Source organism: Lagenorhynchus albirostris, chromosome 3 (assembly GCF_949774975.1).
Source record: "Lagenorhynchus albirostris chromosome 3, mLagAlb1.1, whole genome shotgun sequence".
Taxonomy (NCBI): domain Eukaryota; kingdom Metazoa; phylum Chordata; class Mammalia; order Artiodactyla; family Delphinidae; genus Lagenorhynchus; species Lagenorhynchus albirostris.
Window position 1 is genome coordinate 90,232,934 of NC_083097.1, and position 21,743 is coordinate 90,254,676.

Here is a 21,743-nt window from a genome sequence, read left to right on the forward strand (position 1 = left end):
TTTTTCCACAACCAACAATGCTTTAAAAATACATATTTCATCCCTTTAATTAGTAACATACCTGCCAAACTCCTGAAAAATCTCTTTCTTTTTAAAAATTTTTATTGGAGTAAAGTTGATTTAAAATGTTGAGTAATGAAAATAAAAGCAAAAATAAACAAATTGGACCTAATTGAATGTGAAAGCTTTTGCACAGCAAAGGAAACCATAAAGAAAATGAAAAGACAACCTACAGAATATGAGAAAATATTTGCAAATGAAGTGACTGACAAGGGATTAATCTCCAAGATATACAAACAGCACATGCAGCTCATTATCAAAAAAACAAACAACCCAATCAAAAAATGGGCAGAAGATCTAAACAGACAGTTCTCCAAAGAAGACAGACAGATGGCCAAGAGGCCCATGAAAAGATGCTCACTGTCACTAATTGTTGGAGAAATGCGAATAAAACTACAATGAAATATCACCTCACACCAGTCAGAATGGCCATCATCAAAAAAAATCTACTAAAAATAAATGCTGGAGAGGGTGTGGAGAAAAATAAACCCTCCTACACTGTTGGTGGAAATGTAAATTGGTACAACCATTACGGAGAACAGTATGGAGGTTCCCTAAAAAACTAAAAATAGAGCTACCATATATCCTGCAATCCCATTCCTGGGCATATATTTGGAGAAAACCATAATTCAAAAAGATACATGTACCCCAATGTTCACTGCAGCACTATTTACAATAGCCAGGACATGGAAGTAACTTAAATGTCCATCGACAGAGGAATGAATAAAGAAGATGTGGTACATATATATGATGGATTATTACTCAGCCATAAAAAAGAATGAAATAATGTCATTTGCAGCAACATGGAAGGACCTAGAGATTGTCATACTGAGTGAAGCAAGTCAGACAGAGAAAGACAAATATCCTATGATATTGCTTATACGTGGAATCTTAAAAAATGGTGCCAATGAACTTATTTACAAAACAGAAATAGAGTCACAGATGTAGAAGACATTTTTGAGGTAGGAATCTATAATCATCACAAGCCCTGCCTCCAGTTAACTAAGAGAATGCCAAAAGTCCAAAATAAGAGTAGAATATGTGTACTTAGCTAGGCTAGTCTGATGTCCAAGTGAATTTTCCCCATATGAAAGTTTTGTGAAGTGTTATTAAAGCTTCCAACGTTTAAAAAGAAATACAGATTCATCTTGAAATCCAAGGTATTTCGTATTGTATATATCAAACTTTAGATTTCAGAACCAAAAATCCATCAGATAGGCTGGGTTCCATAATCGCCTATTAACTTGTGATGTTTATTTAGCACCACCATCCTTACTTCCCACCTCTATCTTCTTCCTTTCTCCAAATTCTGACTTAAGCAAAATAGATACTTCAAAGTATAGATTGAGTCCTACTTTCCCTAACCAAATCGTACCCATGTTTATCCAAAGTTGTTTTTAAATGTCTGTGGTGTTCCATGAGTCATTAATATAGAATGATGCACATAAAGAATGTTCATACTCCCATTATAATGAGTAAACAAATGGACAACATCTCTCATCTGGAGTGAAAAGAACTGGTGTTAAATACGTCTTTTTAAATAATGAGAATAAATGAAGCACTTACATATGCAATGTATAACGATGGTATTTAATAACAATTTTGAATTGAAAATGTCATCTCTGAATAAAATCTTATTAGAGTGTCCATTTCCTTTCCTTCATCCATTCATGTATTCAGCACTTGCTTACTGAGTGCTTACTCTGAGCAGGGCAATGTCTTAGGTAATGGAATGACGCACTAAGGACTAAAATACGTATATTCCCTGACCTAAAGAGAATAAAATTTGGTAAAATAAGCTTTGCTCAGATTGCAAGTTTCTTCACACTATCCACTCTCTCCTTCTTCCTTAGTAATATGAATCACTATTTTGAGCTTGGCTCACTGACACTTAGCTAAAAACAAACAAAAACTCCCCCTTGTGTGGCCATTTGATTATAGCCAATAAGTTTACAGCAGGAAAGCTACATGATATCTTGTATTAAGAAGACTTAGTAGAAAATGGATATTATTATTCTTCCCTTCTACACACTCAGCAGAAAAAAGTGAGCCTGCCTGAGAACTTCTTAAACCCTCAAATCATCCTTAGACTGCCTATTTCTGGATTTATTTTATGTAGGAGAGAAGTAAAATTTTATTTTGTTTTATCTAATGTATTTCTTATTACATGTAGCCAAATCTACTCCTAACAAAAAACTATATCACTATTATTAAAAGTACAAGCTACAATTTGGTAAATGAGAGGTAAAAAAGAAAGTTGGAAAGAACCTGGGCCTTCAGCATTGTTTTTGAGCCACTAAATTAACCAACCCTAAATCCTGTATCCCTTGTAAGGAAGTATGAGTTGAACAGGTGGCTTATGATCCACTCACCCCCTTTACTGGAAGGCATCTTTGGGAGAAAAAATAAGGCATGTGACCCAGGTTAATCTCTTTGTCAATGGGATCTTCAGATAAATAGACTAGTTACATTTACTAGGAGGAAGAGACTTTATCTAGAGTGCTCTTAGGACAGCCCTGGCTAAAGGATTACTATAAAAAAACCTGAGGGCTTCCCTGGTGGCGCAGTGGTTGAGAGTCCACCTGCCGATGCAGGGGACACGGGTTCGTGCCCCAGTCCCGGAAGACCCCACATGCCGCGGAGCGGCTGGGCCTGTGAGCCATGGCCGCTGAGCCTGCACGTCCGGAGCCTGTGCTCCGCAACGGAAGAGGCCACAACAGTGAGAGGCCCATGTACCGCAAAAACAAATAATAATAAATAAATAAATAAACCTGAAATCTATAGATTGATGAGGCATGGCACCCTGGAGGAAGTTATGTAACATTTACCAACTCTCCAGAAGAATAAAACAAAGATATTTAAAAGCCATCTTGATTTGGGTCTTCTGTGACTTGCAGCCTAAACCTTCCTAAAAATACAAATCTTTACCAAATGAATTGATATCAAAAGCTACATTTATTGGATAGTCTCATTAAGTTGCATAACAACCTTTCTTAAGTGCCTGAACACCATTACATTTTAGGAAAATATAACTTCATTTGAAAGACTTGCAGAATTTCTGATAATTTTTACATGATAATGAAATTAATAACTATGTTGATCACATACAGTCAAAACTGCATTAAGAGTCAAAGGAAAACAGGAATTCTTGGTAATATATCTCTTCACTGAACAATCAGGCAAAGATGTTCCAAACAAAAGATCACGTAAAATCTCCAGAAACAAACACTAATGAGACAGCACTATATGATTTACCTGACAGAGAACTGAGAATAACTTTCATAAAGATGCTCACCAAGGTCAGGAAAACAATGCATGAACGAAGGACTTGAATAGATGTACAAACGGTTAACGGGTAAACGAAAAAAAATGTTCAATGTCAGGAATCATCAAGGAAATGCAAATCAAAACCACAATGAGATATTACCTCACACCTGTCAGGATGGCCATTATCCAAAAAAATAAATACAGCAAGTATTCACTAAGATGGTGAGAAACTGGAACCCTTGCACATTGCTGGTGGAAATGCAACATGGTGCAGGTACTACGTAAAACAGTTTGAAAGTTCCTCAAAAAGATAAAGATAGAAGTACCATGTGATCCAGCAATCCCACTTGTGACTATATATCCAAAGGGACGGATTTCAAAGCAATATTAGCTCTTATGTTCAGTGCAGCACTGCTCACAATAACCAAGAGATAGAAACACCCTAAATGTCCATCAAGAGGTGAGTGAACAAAGAAAATGTGGTATATTCCTGCAATGGAATACTATTCAGCCTTAAAAGTGATGGAAGTTTTGCCATATGTAACAATGCATATGAAGCTTGGGGACATTATGCGAAGCAAAGTAGGTCAGTCACAGAAAGACAAATACTGCATGATTTCATTTACATGAGGTACCTAAAACAGTCATATTCATAAAATCAAAGAGTGAAATTGTGGTTTCCAGGAGGCAAGGGAAAGCAGAAATGGGGAGTTACCAATCAACAGGCATAAAGTTTCAGTCAAGCAACGTGAATAAGCTCCAGAGATCTGGTGTACAGCACTGTACCTATAGTCAACAATAACACATTGTACACATAAAATTTTAAGAAGATAGGTCTCATGTTAAGTGCTTTCCCCACAATAAAATAAAATAAATTTAAAAAGAAGAAAAAGACAAATAGATAAGATACATTTGTTTAACGGCCTTACATATATATAATATAATTAGTACTATACTTTTAGATTTATCAGCACACAGAATTGTGAATCATAAGGATTTCCTGAATTCTACAGATAACGTGTACATGGATTATTAAAGGAGTTAAATACTTCCCATGTATAAAAATAAAACCTTATTACTGATTATTTTTATGAATAACCTTCACCAAGGTAAGAGATATACTGAAGATTTAATAGAGTATCATTAAAAGTTTCAATTGGTTCTAAGATTCCAATTAACTTTCATTTACTTTTTAAAAAGGAAATATTACTCTGTGCTAATGTTTTTCCCTAAGTTAAAATGAATCAAAATGAAACATACAAGGTTATTTTACAACCATGACACGTATTTCATTCACTACCGTCATTGTAGAACCAGCTTAAGAAAATAATTCTCAACAAAATGATAGGAAAAATGTCATATTTACTTTTTCCATTCATAGACAACAGTGAATGAAAAAATACTTGGCTCCCACCTGTCTTCACATCATACTGTTAACACTGGGATAAATTACTACAAATTCAGACAAATTTAACAACACTACAACCTTCTAGCAAACTTAAGTATAAACCATATTGAAAATATGTATTTCATTCATCACAAAAAGTTACCATAGGAACTTGGCAGTAAGCAAAGAGATGGGCAATGATGGTAGAGTGAAGAGGTGAAGAAAAAGAACCAAAGCAATTATCTTCAAATATCTGAAGGGCTTGCATGTGGGAAATGGAATAGACTTTTTGTGATTGCTTCTGGGAGGCAAAATTCAAGCAAAAGTTTGGAAAATGTGGAAGACAGATTTCATTATAATATAAGGAAGAATCTTTCACAGTGTTCAAAAGTGGAACGACCTGCTTTGGGAAATAGGGAGTTCCATATCTCTGCAGGCTGTGCGCTATTTGCAAATGGTCTAGAAGAGATTTGTGCACTGGATGAGAACTACGTGACTGACAAGATTTTTACTATTCTGTGATATTTTTGGTTCTGCCATTCATTGTCTATTTCTTATACAAGACACACTAAATCAGTGTCTGCTGGTTTCTCACCAAATAGACCATTTTCAAGTTTTATTTTCACAGCACAGATTTCAGATAGTTAAGTCTTGTTAAAAACTATTGTTTTATCACTATGAAAACCAAAGTAGGAACACAGAAGATAGCACTTCAAATATAGTGTACAACACAAAGCTGGGTTTCCCTCTTTGTAATGATATATATATATATATATATATCTCATCTGCTGTAAGGACTAACTGGCTGGATGCATAAAGGTCTGTAACAAGTAGGAAAAGCCTTTTCCTCTGATGAGGACAACATTTTACCACCTTGTTTACAGCGAAATTTATAGGCTATGTTTTCTCAAAACATAGTGTCAGAAGTGGTTTAATAATACAGATTCCTGGACTCCACTTTTAGGATTTTCGATCCAAAGTTCTAGAACAAGTCCCAGGAATTTATGTTGGAAATAAAGACCCACGTAATACAAAGTCTAAAATGCTTTTATAAGAATCGCTGTAGGACAGACTGTAGGAGAGAATTTCTCAGTCATCTTTTTTCATATTCTTCAACATGCAAATGGACAGCATTTTTAAAATTTCACTCAAAAGGTCAAATAACCTAGTTAGCACAATGAGGTAGTTATTAGTGCAGACTCTGAAGCCAAACTGCCTATGTTAAGTCTGACGTACCATTTACTAACTCAATTTCCTTGGACAAATAAATGCTTAGTTCCTCAGTTTTCTCACCTGTCAAATGGGGATAATACGAACATCTACAATGTAGTCTTGTTGTAACGATTAATAAGTTAGGTGATGCATGTTACATGCCTAGAATAGCGCCTGACACATAGTAAGTGTTAATATTAATTATTATTATCCTGTTACCCATCAGGATAAAATGTGTCTCAAAATCATAATCTCAACAGGGATCAGGCAAAAATTCTGTGTGTTTAATTCATTTTTATCACCTTCCCTCATAGTTTTCCAGTTCAAAATTGTCTTTTCTAGGTATATGCTGCAAAGCCTTTTTTCCGATAACAATTTACTTAGGCACCTGAGTACATTCAAACCTGCCTACAGCTCAGCACCACTGAGAGGTGTATTAGTCAGCTCGGGCTGCCATAACAAAGTACCATAGACTGGAGGTCTTAAACAACAGAAATTTATTTTCTCACTGTTTTGGAGGCTGGGATGTCTAAGATTAAGGTGCCGTCTGATTGTGTATATGGTGAGGGCTCTCTTCCTGGCTTTGGGATGGCTGCTTCTCACTGTGCCCTACACAGTGGAGAGTGAGCTCTCTGATGTCTTTCTTACAAGGACACTAATTCCATCATATCAGGGCCCCACCGTCATGACCTCATTTAATTACCTCCTTGTAGGCTCTGCCTCCAAATACAGTTACATTTGGGGGTTATGGTTTCAAACATATGAATTTTTTTTTTTTTTTTTTTGCGGTACGCGGGCCTCTCACTGTTGTGGCCTCTCCCGCTGCGGAGCACAGCCTCCGGACGCGCAGGCTCAGTGGCCATGGCTCATGAGCCCAGCCGCTCCGCGGCATGTGGGATCCTCCCGGGCCAGGGCACGAACCCGTGTCGCCTGCAACGGCAGGCAGACTATCAACCACTGCGCCACCAGGGAAGCCCTAAACATATGAATTTTGAGGCTTGAGGGGTAGAGTTCAGTCCATAGCAGTAAGGTGCATAGGATGGTCCTCCACGAAGGCAATGCTACAGGTCAGACACTTTGAGTTTCAACCAGATCTTAAATGCATAGTTGGTATTTATAAGCATATACAGAAATTCCTATTCAACCCAAAACACCAAAACTCAACACTTCCATCAGTGGCCAGAGCCCTCACTCTAGAATTAACAGACATCTGACTCTACGAAAAGTGTGTCTGACAAAAAACCTTAAAATGAAAAAGGTACATGCTAAGTAGCCATCTATTCATTTAAATGCTTCAGGTTCTGCTCCTACATCAAATAAGATCGCCAGGAAATTATCTTCATGGAAGTTATTACTTCAGTTTCCTATAACATTGCCTTCACAAAACTATGATTTAAGAGTTTCTTTATATTAAGGGCTTTATATAAAAATGGTCTATAAGAACACTGCTTGATTCATTCATGTAAAGGCTATTGTTACCATTCTTAAGTGTTTTTCAGTTTTTCATTTATATCTTTATACGTAAATAAAATAGGATTCCCCAGGATACAAAGTGTACATAGGTCTAAGTGTTAGAAAAAAACCCTTCCTCACTGAGGTCTCTCTCATTATAACAATATTAATTACATTAGCAACCATAACATCTACTAATATTTATTGGACCTTTACTATTCATGAGGCACTATGTCAAGTGTGTATGTTTCCATAGTTTTTTCTCACAAAAAGTCCCATGATATGAATAGTATTTTTATCTTAATTATCAGGTAAAGAAATCAAGTCAGCAAGGTTAAATAATCTGACCTAGGATTTTGAGATACAAAATACAAATCTGTGTGACTCCAGAACTGGTTCTTTCAGTCTAAACGAAAAATTTACTTACTTGAAGGGTAAAATTATGAGGAAAAAAAATTATTTTCAATTAAATAAAGACGCACTCCAGTTTCTTTGTGTCACTTCCCAAAAAGATGGACCTATCCTCTCCAGGAATCACGTTGACAAGGCCTGCACAGATGACACCACTTTTGAAGCCATCTATTTTCAGTGGTCTGATAGAAGTGGTGATCATTATCAATGAGCAGGCATACAGGACAACCCAGACAAAGTCATTTTCTGTGTGTGGGAAAATCAACCAGTGATGCTACAAAGAATCAAGTTAGGGCTTCCCTGGTGGCGCAGCGGTTGAGAGTCCGCCTGCCAATGCAGGGGACACGGGTTCGTGCCCCGGTCTGGGAAGATCCCACATGCCGCGGAGCGGCTGGGCCCGTGATCCACGGCCACTGAGCCTGCGCATCTGGAGCCTGTGCTCCACAATGGGAGAGGCCACAACAGTGAGAGGCCTGCGTATCGCAAAAAAAGAATCAAGTTATAATGAATCACATCAACAAAAATTGTAAAAATTGGTGAAATATTTGACTATACATGTGTATAGTCATGTAAAGTAATGGCTTTTCATGGTAGTGACTGATACAGGAAGGCCAAAAATCCTGTATGAATGTGAAGAAGAGACCAAAAGCTTATGTCCAGTAGAGGTACCTTCTCTGATTCTGACAGAGATGAAGAAAATTGCAGAATTTTCTCACACTCTTGAGACATCTTTAGCAAAACAATCATCGGATAATCAACTTACTTTAAACATTCCCCATAAGAAATCACGATGATGCTTTACGTATTGAGAGTTTCAAAATACTCAGAATTATTAATGAGGCAAATGCCACCAGCATTATTTATGGCTTGTACAAGAAGCTAATGTCAAAGAAAATGTATTGACTTTTGACTGTAGAGGAAACAACTTTGATACGTCTCTCCTCTTTACTGCAGATCAAATCTTTAAAGGTATTCCACAGCTAGAAACATCAATTTTCCCACTTGGGTTGAGAAAACATTGATAAAATACTGTTTAACTATTTCATTGCTAAGTTCAAGTACAAGCATAAGAAAAACATCAGGGAAAGCATCCATGGGATAGGTAGGGTGGGAGGGAGACGCAAGAGGGAGGGGATATGGGGATATATGTATACATATAGCTGATTCACTTTGTTATACAGCAGAAACTAACACAACAGTGTAAAGCAATTATACTCCAGTAAAGATATTAAAAAATAAATAAAGTCTTCAGGAGAAGATAAGAAACTTCAAAGAAAGATCAACAGTGAGCAAATAAATGCACTGAAATCAACTGGCTGGAAAAAAAAATCAGACTGTTGAGAAGGAATAAATATTCGAGTGTCCACAGAAACACGAAACCCTATCATTGTGAGGTTTTACCGGAGCTCAGGGGTCATGGCCAGAGGGAGGCCAAGAGGCTTCTAGGAGGAAAGATCCTCCACATGGAGGATAATCTTCTGGACCCATCACTGAAGAAAGCAGTCTTCTTTCTGTCTTCTTTCAGAAAGAACTAATTCTACATAGCTAGGCCAAAAAACTGAAGGCCCCTAATTTTTACATGAATCTGTTTAGTGGCAGGTTAAAAATCATATGTTGAGCTGCTATACAGGAAGACTTCTGACCATTCTGAATACTTTAAAAAGTGTGAAAAGAGAAGCAAATACTTCTTCACTTTATCAATACTATAAACATGGGAGAAATACAATTTATCTGCTAATGACTAAAAATCTGTTTAAAATTGGCACTAATAAAAAATAAACATAATCTTCTTGAAAAGTGGGCAAAGGTCAAGCAAATTTCACTTCGAAATAAGTTCCAATCTATTGTTTAAACCAAAACTATATTGAAAGTAATTTTAAAATAGCAAGCAAGTTTTTGAGAATGAAATTAATATGTGCTACTAAAGTCTTACTATTTAAAATTATATTCAAGCATAATTTATCCCAAATCAGTGAATTACAGTTCTAAGGAAAGGCAATATCTTGCCTCCTTCCACACTTTCAAATAACCTTGCTATCATGTTTGAAATTCAGTGAATTGTTTAACTACATAATAACTCCGCTATCATTATCGCCCACCTACTGTGTGCTAAATAATATGGTAGATACTGGGTTAATACAAATATAATTCAGACATGATTCTCCAATCTCAATTATCTCATAACTTAATGGAAGTGAGAGTCATATAAGAGACTATAATAACAAAATAGACTACATGATATTCATAAAGAAGAGTTCTAGTTAACCTTAAAGGACACGCTTGAATTAATATTGTCCCTATAGTGCCCTTTTCAAAACAAAAGTATTTTATTCTAATAGTCCCCCCATAAACAATAGTAGGAAAATGACCTTTAGTCTTGAGACACAATATACTATAATATCTGAGTGATTAAAGAGAAATGCTCTTGGGTTGTGGGGAGAACAAGAGAAACAGTAGATGAAAATGGAGACGATGGATGAGAAGGCCTTATGGGGAAAAGGATAAAACAAACTTTATATACATTCCATAAGTTTTCCTAAGGTCATCTCTTGTTTCCAAAGAATATAATCTGAATCATATATCAACCAACTCTAGTTTACATTTCAGTTGTTTTTAAATTATTGATCAAAAATTTCCATGTTATAAAACAGACTTCCCAAATTTGTAGGAAGTCCTAGTGAATTTAAAATTACCTCCCACTTCAAAATGTTAACTTTTTATAAAATGCTTATTATATACAGACAGGAACATCTTAAAAATATTTCTCATCAAGTTGAAAAATAATTTACTTACAATTATCTGACATTTTTGAAGAGAAATATTCCAAAAGACCTAAAATACTTGTTTCCCTCAATTCTGGCATTTCTTCTGGTTTGTCCGTGGGTAAAATATCTTTTTGTGAACTATTACAGTCGCAGAAACCAATTAAAGCAGTTTTTCGCAGATCAGAATTGGCCGCATACAAGCAGATTTCTGCAAGAATTGTTATGTATATGTAGACTACATTCCAGGCCCAGGAAAAATCATCGACCTTGCAGCTTTCTTCCTAAAATGAGAAAATAGCTACTAGACAATCAAAGTACGCTCTGCCATAATGAAGAACTATATACCGTACTTATAAGAAATGTCTCCAAATTTTATAGAGTTGTTAAAAGATCATAATCAACTAATATTTCTAAAATGCACTCATTAAAAACAAGCTTTCCATGGGTAGATTGCATAAAACCAAGTTCAAGGAATAAAAAATAAAAATAGCTAAAAAGTATATACAGAACATCAACTTTTCAATTTCCTTAGTAGTCAATGGAACATAAATTAACCCAATGAGATACTATTTTCCATTTTATATCGTAAAAGAATCTTTTTTTTATATAGCTCAATTCTTGTGTGTGCACGCTTACACATTTTTTCATAGGAAAGCAAGAAAGTTATGTCTTCTGGAGAGGAATCTGGACAACCATCCTGAGAACATTAAAAGAAAGTTCATAGTCTATCACTCAGTAATTTAGTTTTATAAATCTATTCTAAAGAAATAGTCATAAATGCAGATAAAGATTTTTGGATGAGAATACCAGTTCAACATTATTTGTAATTAACTGTGAATAATGTAATTAACTGTGAATTAGCAATAAGCTCAAAGCTCAACAACAGAGAAATGGTTATCTCATCCTCACTAAAATGTAAATCTTAATAATATGTAATGACAACAAAAAAAATTTTAAATAGGAAACTAAACCATATATGACTATATGATCTGAAGTTTGCTAATAAAATTAAAAATCCCTCTTGTGTGAGTGCATGTCTGCATGTGCGTATAACCTATTTCTGGATCTCGTCTACATCTATATCTATTTATACTGGGATATATGGTAAATATGCATTTACCTTTACATTTAATTAAAATTATTATTACAAAGTCATGCTCATTATAAATCCTAAATGATATACAGTTAAAATAGTGACAAAAGTAAAACTTGTTTCAATTTAGGTCTTTTTGCACACCTAAATTAACAATATACTATTACCTGATTCTGAACAGACATAATGCTTAAAAGAAAATCTCTCAAACAGGCTATGTGTAATTTGGCAGCCTCCCCAAGGACCAACAAAGCCAGTGCTGAATCCAACCTGGAAATTTTATGAACAAAACAACAAAGACTTTCATTTTAAATAATAATAAATAATTTTTTAATGAAAAAGGTAATAGGCCAGAAGAAATGACTATCCTGGATTTCTAGATACATTTATTTTCAACAAAGACTAGTATTGTTTGCCACTAGTTATGATAAAAGCTTATAGGAAAGGGCCACATCGGGCAAGATGTTGAGTTCACAGCAGTGTTCTGACAAAACTCTGAGAGTAATAAATTTTACAAATGATCACATTTCTTCACAGATCCTGTATAACAAGCAATCAAGGCCTCTGGTTCTATAGTGTCCCCCAAATCTCACAATAGGTTTTGATTTTTAACCTTTTACAACTGATTCCAAGGGGTGAATTTCAAGAGAGTGTTTTCTTCACAAAAGAGAGAATAAAAAAATGGTCTCCCTAAATACTCTAAAAGTGCAGTGTTATTTGATTTTTACAAAAAGTGCAATTTCTCAGAATAAAATTTATATTGCACATTAAATGGAAAACTGTCAAGATTTAAAATATCATATAACTGGGAAATCATATAAGAATTTGTTAGCCATAACAAAGAATTTGTTAGCTATATATGTTAGCCATATATTCTAACAGTTTCAGGAAATTATACATTTAATGCTACTGTTACCCAATTGAAAGAGACATGGTTTGAAAGGGAGCTAATAATAATGCAAATATAAAATTGCCTCTGCCTAGAGCTACATATTGCCTTGATTTATAAGCCATTAATCAGTTAAAAAGGTAATATATTCTACAATTATATTTGAATTTCACAACTGTGATATTTCAGGTGAGTCAAGTTCATGATCATTTTCAAAAGGAAACACCTCTAACCACGGAAATAAAGACAATTCTTTATATTTGAATGGAGCTTTACAGATCTCAATGTGCTTTCACACAAATACTTCCTCTGATCTGAACCACAATTTTTGACACATTCAAGAACTTTTTAAAATCTTTTTTTTTTAATATTAGAAAATTGAGACTTAAATAGATCTGGGAGATTTGTCCAAGTTCATGTTTTAAGCTAGGTTAACTAATAACTGAAGTCTAGGTTAACTGAATAACTGAAGAAATACCACCTATGGGTATTTCCTGTTTTTCAATTTTGCTTTTCTAAGCCATTATCTAAGTACATTAATATTTAACCTTAGTATTACAATGTTGCCTATTTTCCACCTAATATCATTTGTCTCCTTCCTTTGAAACTAAACCTCAATTTTGTTCAAAATGGCAGAGTGCTCAGTTAATGTTGCTTGCTCAAGATGGAAACATTCTACATCTGGACTGGGATAGTGATTACACAGGTGTACACATTTGTCAAAGGTCATAGATCTGTATACATAAAATGTTTGAATTTTATTATATGTAAATTATAACACAAGAAACTTAATTTTGAAATATGACTCCCCAGGGCTTCCCTGGTGGCGCAGTGGTTGAGAGTCCACCTGTCGATGCAGGGGACACGAGTTCGTGCCCTGGTCCGGAAGATCCCACATGCGGCGGAGCAGCTGGGCCCGTGAGCCATGGCCGCTGAGCCTGCGCGACCGGAGCCTGTGCTCCGCAACGGGAGAGGCCACAACAGTGAGAGGCCCGCGTACCGCAAAAAAAAAAAAGAATGGAATAAAAGGAAGCTAGAAGAAGGCTGGATCTTGAGGATTCCCTTAAGCATCTGCATCAGTAATGCACTGCTTGTTATGTGCAATAAATAAAGCCCTATTTGGTATGCAATTGCAGTCAGGTTACTGTTACATTCAGAAGAACTAAAGCCTAGCTGATACATTTAAACATATTTACAAGCATGAAATTTAGAGTTGAAAAATCAGAGATGGAATCTTAGCTCTGCCACTAACTAGATATATGGCAAAGGGCAATGTTCATACCTTAGCTGAATCTTAATCTACTCATCTATAAAGTAAATATAGCAAAACCTACTTTTCAGAGACTATGAGATTTAAATGAAATACTCTATATAAAATGACTGGGTTCAAAAGGCTGAACTGAACTGAATTACAAAAATACTATTATTTCAAAGTCAATGGATATGAGTTCAGTAACTTTTTTTTTTTTTAATCTATGATGACTGAAGGAAAAGGTCTAGATGCTTTCCAAGACGAACAAAGGTGAGTCCTTCCCCAGAATATTCATCGCAGAGGTTTCATGATAAGGTAAAGGAGAGGACAGTCTCAGAGTTCACAAAACTTCTTTACCATGAATATACCTCATAGTCATAAGGTTTTGTTTCTTCTGTTCCCCTTTAAGTCTGGAAAACTGTAGCTAACCTAGGGCACTTTCACTAAAATACAGATTGAAGAATTTCCATCAGTGTCAGCCACCTATGGTAGAAAAATTCTTCACCAGAAACACTGTTTCAACCAATGCTGCTGACTGCAAAATTTTCTATAAGGGAAAATGCCTTTGACAAAAATAGACTAAAAGCACCAATACTTATAAATTGAAGTTTGTTAAAAATAAAAACTGAAAATCAATGCATGTAAAAAGAAGTTTTCAAATTGAATTAGGTTAGTAATTTAAATACAGTGTTAGCTTCTTTGTGAACTCATTGCAGGACACCAAGTCTCAATTACCAGTACATTGACTTACTTTTACAATGCCATGAAATTAAACATGTACATATAGAGTAATTTATATATATTATAGATGTCCCCCTAATTATGTAAATAAACTGAGGCAGAGGTTTACTGGCTTGTCTAAAATAACACAGTTACTTGATTTATTTTACTTTGTAGCTTTGCTTTTTTAATTCTTTTCCTCTTTAAAATTTTTATTGGAGTATAGCTGACGTACAATGTTGTGTTAGCTTTTATTTATTTTTATTAATTTTTATTGGAGTATGGTTGCTTTACAATGTTGTGTTAGCCTCCACTGCACAACAAAATGAATCAGCCCTCCACATACAGATATCCCCTCCCTAGACTTCCCTCCCATTTAGGTTACCACAGTGCATTGGGTAGAGTTCCCTGTGCTATACAGTATGTTCCCATCAGTTGTCTATTTTATACATAGTATCAATAATGTATAATGTGCAAACCCCAGTCACCTAATTCCTCCCACCCCACCCCTTTCCCCCTTGGTATCCATACGTTTGTTCTCCACATCTGTATCTCTATTTCTGCTTTTCAAACAAGATCATCTATACCATTTTTCTTGATTCCACATATATGCATTATTATATGATATTCGCTTTTCTCTTTCTGACTTACTTCACTCTGTATGACACTCTCTAGGTCCATCCATGTCTCTACAAATGACCCAATTTCATTCCTTTTATGGCTGAGTAATATTCCATTGTATATATGTACCACAACTTCTTAATCTATTCCTCTGTCAATGGACATTTAGGTTGCTTCCATGTCCTGGCTACTGTAAATAGTGCTGCTATGAACATTGAGGTGCATGTGTTTTTTTGAATTATGGTCTTCTCTGGGTATATGCCCAGGAGTGGGACTGTTGGATCATATGGTAGTTCTACTTGTACTTTTTTTAGAACCTCCACACTGTTTTCCATAGTGGCTGTATCAATTTACATTCCTATGAACAATATATCAGTTGTATTCTTATACACTAACAACAAAAGGGCAGAAAGAGAAATTAAGGAAACAATCCCACTTACCATTGCAACAAAAAGAATAAAACACCTAGGAATAAACCTACATAAGGAGGTAAAAGACCTGTACTCAGAAAACTATAAGACACTGATGAAAGAAATCAAAGATGACAAAAAATGGATGGAGCGATATACCATGTTCTTGGATTGGAAGAATCAATATTGTGAAAATGACTATACTACCCAAAGCAATCTACAGATTCAATGCCATCCCTATCAAATTACCAATGGCATTTTTTACAGACCTAGAACAAAAAATCTTAAAATTTGGATGCAGACAGAAAAGATCCCCAACAGCCAAAGCAATCTTGAGAAAGAAAAACGGAGCTGGAGGAATCAGCCTCCCTGACTTCAGACTATACTACAAAGCTACAGTAATCAAGGCAGTATGGTACTGGAACAAAAACAGAAATATAGATCAATGGAACAGGATAGAAAGCCCAGAGATAAAACCTACGCTCCTATGGTCAACTAATCTATGACAAAGGAGGCAAAAATATATAATGGAGAAAAGACAGCCTCTTCAATAAGTGGTCTGGGAAAACTGTACAGCTTCATGTAAAAGAATGAAATTAGAACACTCCCTAACACCACACACAAAAAATAAACTCAAAATGGATTAAAGACCTGAGTGTAAGACCAGACACTATAAAACTCTTAGAGGAAAACATAGGCAGAACACTCTGACATAAAGCACAGCACAATCTTTTTTGAGCCACCTCCTAGAGTAATGAAAATAAAAACAAAAATAAACAAATGGAACCTAATGAAACTTAAACGCTTTTGCACAGCAAAGGAAGCCATAAGCAAGATGAAAGACAACCCTCAGAATGGGAGAAAATATTGCAAATGAAGCAACTAAGGATTAACCTCCAAAATATACAAGGAGCTAATACAGCTCAACATCAAAAAAACCAAACAACCCAATCCAAAAATGGGCAGAAGACCTAAACAGACATTTCTCCAAAGAAGACATACAGATTGCTGACAAACACATGAAAAGATGCTCAACATCACTAATTGTTAGAGAAATGCAAATCAAAACTACAATGAGGCATCACCTCACACCGGTCAGAATGGCCATCATCAAAATATGTACAAACAATAAATGCTGGAGAGGGTGTGGAGAAAAGGAAACAATGTTGTGTTAGCTTTTAAAATTAATGTGAATCACTGCACACAGCTAAACAGTACCAGACCTGGACTGGACTTCAGCTATCCTGACTGTGGTCCAGCATTCCTTCTCTACTTATATAAATGAACTAACATATAATAACCAGGGGCTTCATAAAAAGATATCTGTCTGCACACCACCTTATAAAAAGGTTAGAAACATCAGCATTCAGAACAGTTTTCCTAGGTTCTCCTTACTCCTCTATATATGTTTCCTCTATGACCAAATTATTATTTTAAAAGATAGAATTAAAATGTCTCCAAGTTGCAACTCTTACATAGGGTTACTTGAAACTTTCAATAGATATTTCGGAAAACACTGACAATGTCAAAAATCCACACAATCCTGGAGACTGAGAATGAAACAGATGTCACTATCTTACAGGGAACGTCCTGTAAGATATAAAGCATAGAATTGATAGAGCTGGATTAAGAACAGCAAGAAGGAGTAGCCACATGCCACTTCAAGAAACACAGCAGCCTTGTTTCCCAAAAGAAGGTTAAAAGAAAAAAAGTAAAGAAAAAATTATCTCTACTGTCTACCATGTTTTTCATAGAAATAAGTAAAGCCAATCCTTAACTTTGAGGTACTGAATTTTTAAGGAGCCAGAGTATTATCTCTATGCTTTTTATCCTCATCTGTCCATACTTATTCAGAGATAGCAACTTCCAGATGACAAAAGGATGGAAAACAGTGCTTGTGGGGATATGTGTGTAGGAAAAGGGGCCACGGGGTGGGGAGGAGGAGTGCTGTAATGGGAATGCTGGAGTGCATTTTCTCCTCACAAGTTAAATAGAAAAGAATAGGGAGAATGCAGGAAGTTCCCTATGATACTGCATGTGGAGTGTTGTAGCTTTTAACCTCTGTAATGTATGCTATGAACACAAACCTCTTATTTTAAAAATGACAAGTTTATATAAATTTTCCCTAGTTCTGAGATAAGTAAAATAGAAAATGGAGAAGAGGGCCCTACATGAGATGATTTAAAAATATATTATAGGGGCCTCCCTGGTGGTGCAGTGATTGACAGTCCGCCTGAGGATGCAGGGGACACGGGTTCGTGCCCCGGTCTGGGAAGATCTCACATGCCGCGGAGCGGCTGGGCCCGTGAGCCACGGCCACTGAGCCTGCGCGTCCGGAGCTTGTGCTCCGCAACGGGAGAGGCCACAGCAGTGAGAGGCCTGTGTACCTCTCACAGCAGTGAGAGGCCTGTGTATTATATATATATATATATAATAGGAAGGACTAAAGAGAATATCAGTCTGAATACTAAGAGAAGATCATAACTCTGAAAGTAATTTCTTCCAGGAGCCAGAAGACATTTTTACAAGACTCTTAAGCATCTTTAATAAAGCCCAGGAAGAACAAACAACAAAGAAAAGCCTTGATACTGAGATGAAAGGTGGTATAATAAGAAAACAAGAGGGTGCAGGAAATTAAAATTACAGAAATATAATTCAAATTCATAACGAAGGAAGTGACTGCAGAAAATGACACTTGGAAGGGAACAAACTTGAACAATTCTTCAATAATTTAGAGGAAGACAACCACTGGCAAACTGAGATCCATTACTATCTAATTCCTATTGAAACAACCAAACATAAAATAAAGAAAAATAAGCCCACAGTACCACAAAAAAAAGAAAGAAATTTTAAGGGTTTTAAAACTATGAAGAAAATGTAATCTAAACGAAGGCAAACCTTTCCAATGCCAAGAAGCCCAAAGTTTGATTTAAAATGTAATGCAGGCATATATGGATTTTCCACCACCATGTAAGAAAAACCCTAAGCACAGAGAGGCAGGAGTTGGGAACACATGTGAACCACGAGCAATCAATGGAAATCCTCCATGAAATGTAGCCCAGTAGCCACAGCGTCTGTGCACAGCTTCACACACTGGGGGCTTCTCTCTAAGTAAAGCAGAGGATTTGCCCCAGCAGCTTCCTAAGACGGTCAGTGAGACATAAGAGGAAGCATCTATCTCCTGGCTACCAAAACACAAAGGTGTTCCTAAAAAATTCTGGATTGAAAATAAAACAGATAAAAAGGGGGCAGACTGGCTTTGAACATCTCATAATAACTAAAAGGTAGGAAACAGCATCGCAACATTTAGAGATTTAAAGAGGGGAATTAAAAATCTGTGAGCACAGAAGCCTATTTTCAGACAAAGTGTACTTAAACTTTTTAGGGGGGAAAATGGTGACAAATGTTATATTCAGCCAAGGGTCATATGTAATCAAGGCCCTGCCTAATGAAATAGGTCACCTATGTCCATGCTTAGAAATTTACTCAAGCCAGCCAAGAAAGGAATAGTATTTAACAGCTTAAGAATGGAAAATCCTAGTGTTAAATGGATGACAGTGAGTGGGAAAAATAGATACATTTTAATAAGTCAAAATTATTTTATAAATATGATCCCCAAATTAAATACATATATAAACCATTCTTTAAGGAGAAGAATGAACATTTTAAGTAATGATTTAACTATAATGTTATCAGAAACTCAAGATTACATTAACAGGCTAGGGAGGGGAAAATTAGTACAAATACATTAGTCTCAATCTTCACTGCACATGGAGAAGAAAGCAGACAGAATTTCTTTCCTGATTTTGACCATTTAGGAAAACTAGTTTAAAGAATATGTTCCTCTTGCCATTTCCTGATTTCTGACATTCAGAAGAGATGGGCTATGTGAAAATCTAGTCTTTAACCTGTCTGCTAAAAGGGTTCTTTCTCCTACACACAGAACATTCCTGGTGCACCAGGGAAGGTAGTGGGGGAGAATGAAAGGATGGAGTGTCGACAGGCCATGATGGCTTTCAGAAGGCCTAGGTGCTCACTGATTGCCTTCTTCCAGGCACTTGGTCTGGCTGTGTGGCTAGTTGGTGGTAATTAATCCCAGTAACAGGATCCTTCTTTCAGTCTTTGTTTTTGCTCGTTTTTTGTTTGTTTGTTTGTTTGTTTTTAATCATGGCAATTTAAGAGACCCTGATTGGAGTTGCAACCCCTGTGTCATGTAAAAACAGGTCTTATTAAATAATTTTAAGATGGATAATGGTATAATCACGTTTATGTTGTAACCCTGGCAGCAGAGTATGACAGATTACTGAAGAGAAAACATAAGGCCAAGAGACCAGTTAATAAGCTACAAAAGTCATGAGACAATAAGGTCCCAACCCAAGGTGGGGACAGTGGGAGTGGAGAGCAGGGGAACTGCTCTGAAATGTAGTCAAGGTGCCCAAGTTGGTTAACTTAAGGAGAGGACATGTGTCAGGTACTGAGACAGAAATTCAGTAGGTAGGAGTTTACGAAAAAAAATCATTCAGCTCTGAACTAGCAGGAAATGAAGTATTAGGGGAGATCCAGACTTTAAAAGGTGTTTTCATATTACTTACCTTATTTAAATCTCCCAAAAGCTCTTTGAGATGGCTATTACCTCTGTTTAACTGCTGAGCAGACCCTGTTCATAGGGGTCATGCGATTCAATCAAAATTAGACAGGTAGCAAGAGATAAGACTAAAACTCAGGCCTTCTGATTTGAAGTTGAATGCTTTTTTCACTGCACCGTAAGGTAGCAAAGCATAAATTATATATTTACCCTTGATACAGACTAAATGTTTACATTTAGCTCAGAGGATTGAAGGGTCAATAAGAAATCTCGGAAATGAATCAGAAGACTGAGGACCTTCACTGACATCTCAGCTCATGAAGAGGAATTATTGATGAAACCTTTGGTCTGAAGGGTTTTGGTTAGACTATCACACAACATTATAATTACTGGGGTTCAGGGAGATAGATATTGCAGAAGGCAGTGATGTGTCCAGAAGTAAAGGCCTTGCTGCCCATACAAAGCAGCAGATTCTTTGTTCAATTTATTTCGATGCAAACACAAACACTGTATGTCTGGAAAACACTTGCAATGTCGGTATAATTTTAAATTGTCAATCTTTTTTGGAATACATTCATGGAGCGATTAAATCAGCTATTTTCTTTGGGAGATATAATTTTATATGTTATACTGCTCTCCTGAAGTGCCATGCTGCATTTCTCAGCAGTCGCACTGGCTAATAATTCAATTATTAACACAATTCATTATTTTCATGTTCAATTAGAAAGCCTTTTGCGGTGGCTTGACCTATCTCCCCAGAGCAAATAGGGCAGTTCGTAAAAGGCCAAACCACAGGGTGGAGCATTGAGAGTATGAAGCATCATATAAAATTTAACCATATTAAATGGAAATCTGCCTTACACAAGCTGCTTATCTGCGGCACAAGGCAGCTAAACTTCCAAGATAAAGGCTGGTGCGTGACACTGGGAGCGGCTCGTGTATTCTCATTTTCTCTACTTCTTCACCCTATTTTATAATTTATTGTAATTAGTACATTTCCTTTCCTCAGTTTATTCCCTGTCTCTCGTCGAGCAGAGGTTGCTCCTAATTCTGTGAGTCTTTCCTGGAGTCTTTTCATGGATCCTGGGCCTATTCTTTTGAAACCACTGGCTTCTGTTTCTTTCCTTTTGTGCTGTATGATCTTTATAAAGGGGGTTATAAGGAGTCAGGCAGGTACACACATGATGAATTATCTGCTGATGGATAGCATCGGAGAAGGGCAGATGAAAACCACTCACTAGTATTGGCCCAAGCACTTTTTGCCACTATTAATGAAATTTCTTTTGATCAATCAGTTGAATGGTCTCCCTTTGCATTTTAAATCTCTGATCATTTTTCTATCATGTGGTAATTTACTGATATGCATGGAAAATGAAACTGCTTACATTATTCCTATTAATAGTCACTTGGCATTGAATTTCAGGTCCTAAACCAAAGATATCTTCCACCAACTATCACAATTTTAAGGCTATCTGGTCTAGCAAATCCTAACAAAGTCTTAATTTACTATCAGGGCCTGAAGCCTCAATTTTTCTATTTAATTCTAAATATGTTAAGTTCATTTTTAAAATTTCTCACATGTACCTAATCTTAGGAGCACACAAGACCAATATTAAAGT

At 36.1% G+C, this 21,743-nt stretch overlaps 1 protein-coding gene across 1 annotated transcript in view; it reads right to left on the reverse strand.

Moving 5' to 3' along the window:
- TMEM232 (transmembrane protein 232) overlaps nucleotides 1-21,743 on the reverse strand; it is a 230,971-nt gene that overhangs the window by 185,427 nt on the left and 23,801 nt on the right. The window contains 2 exon segments of the mRNA XM_060146330.1: nucleotides 10,583-10,835; nucleotides 11,815-11,917. Coding sequence (XP_060002313.1) covers nucleotides 10,583-10,835; nucleotides 11,815-11,917 — 356 coding nt within the window.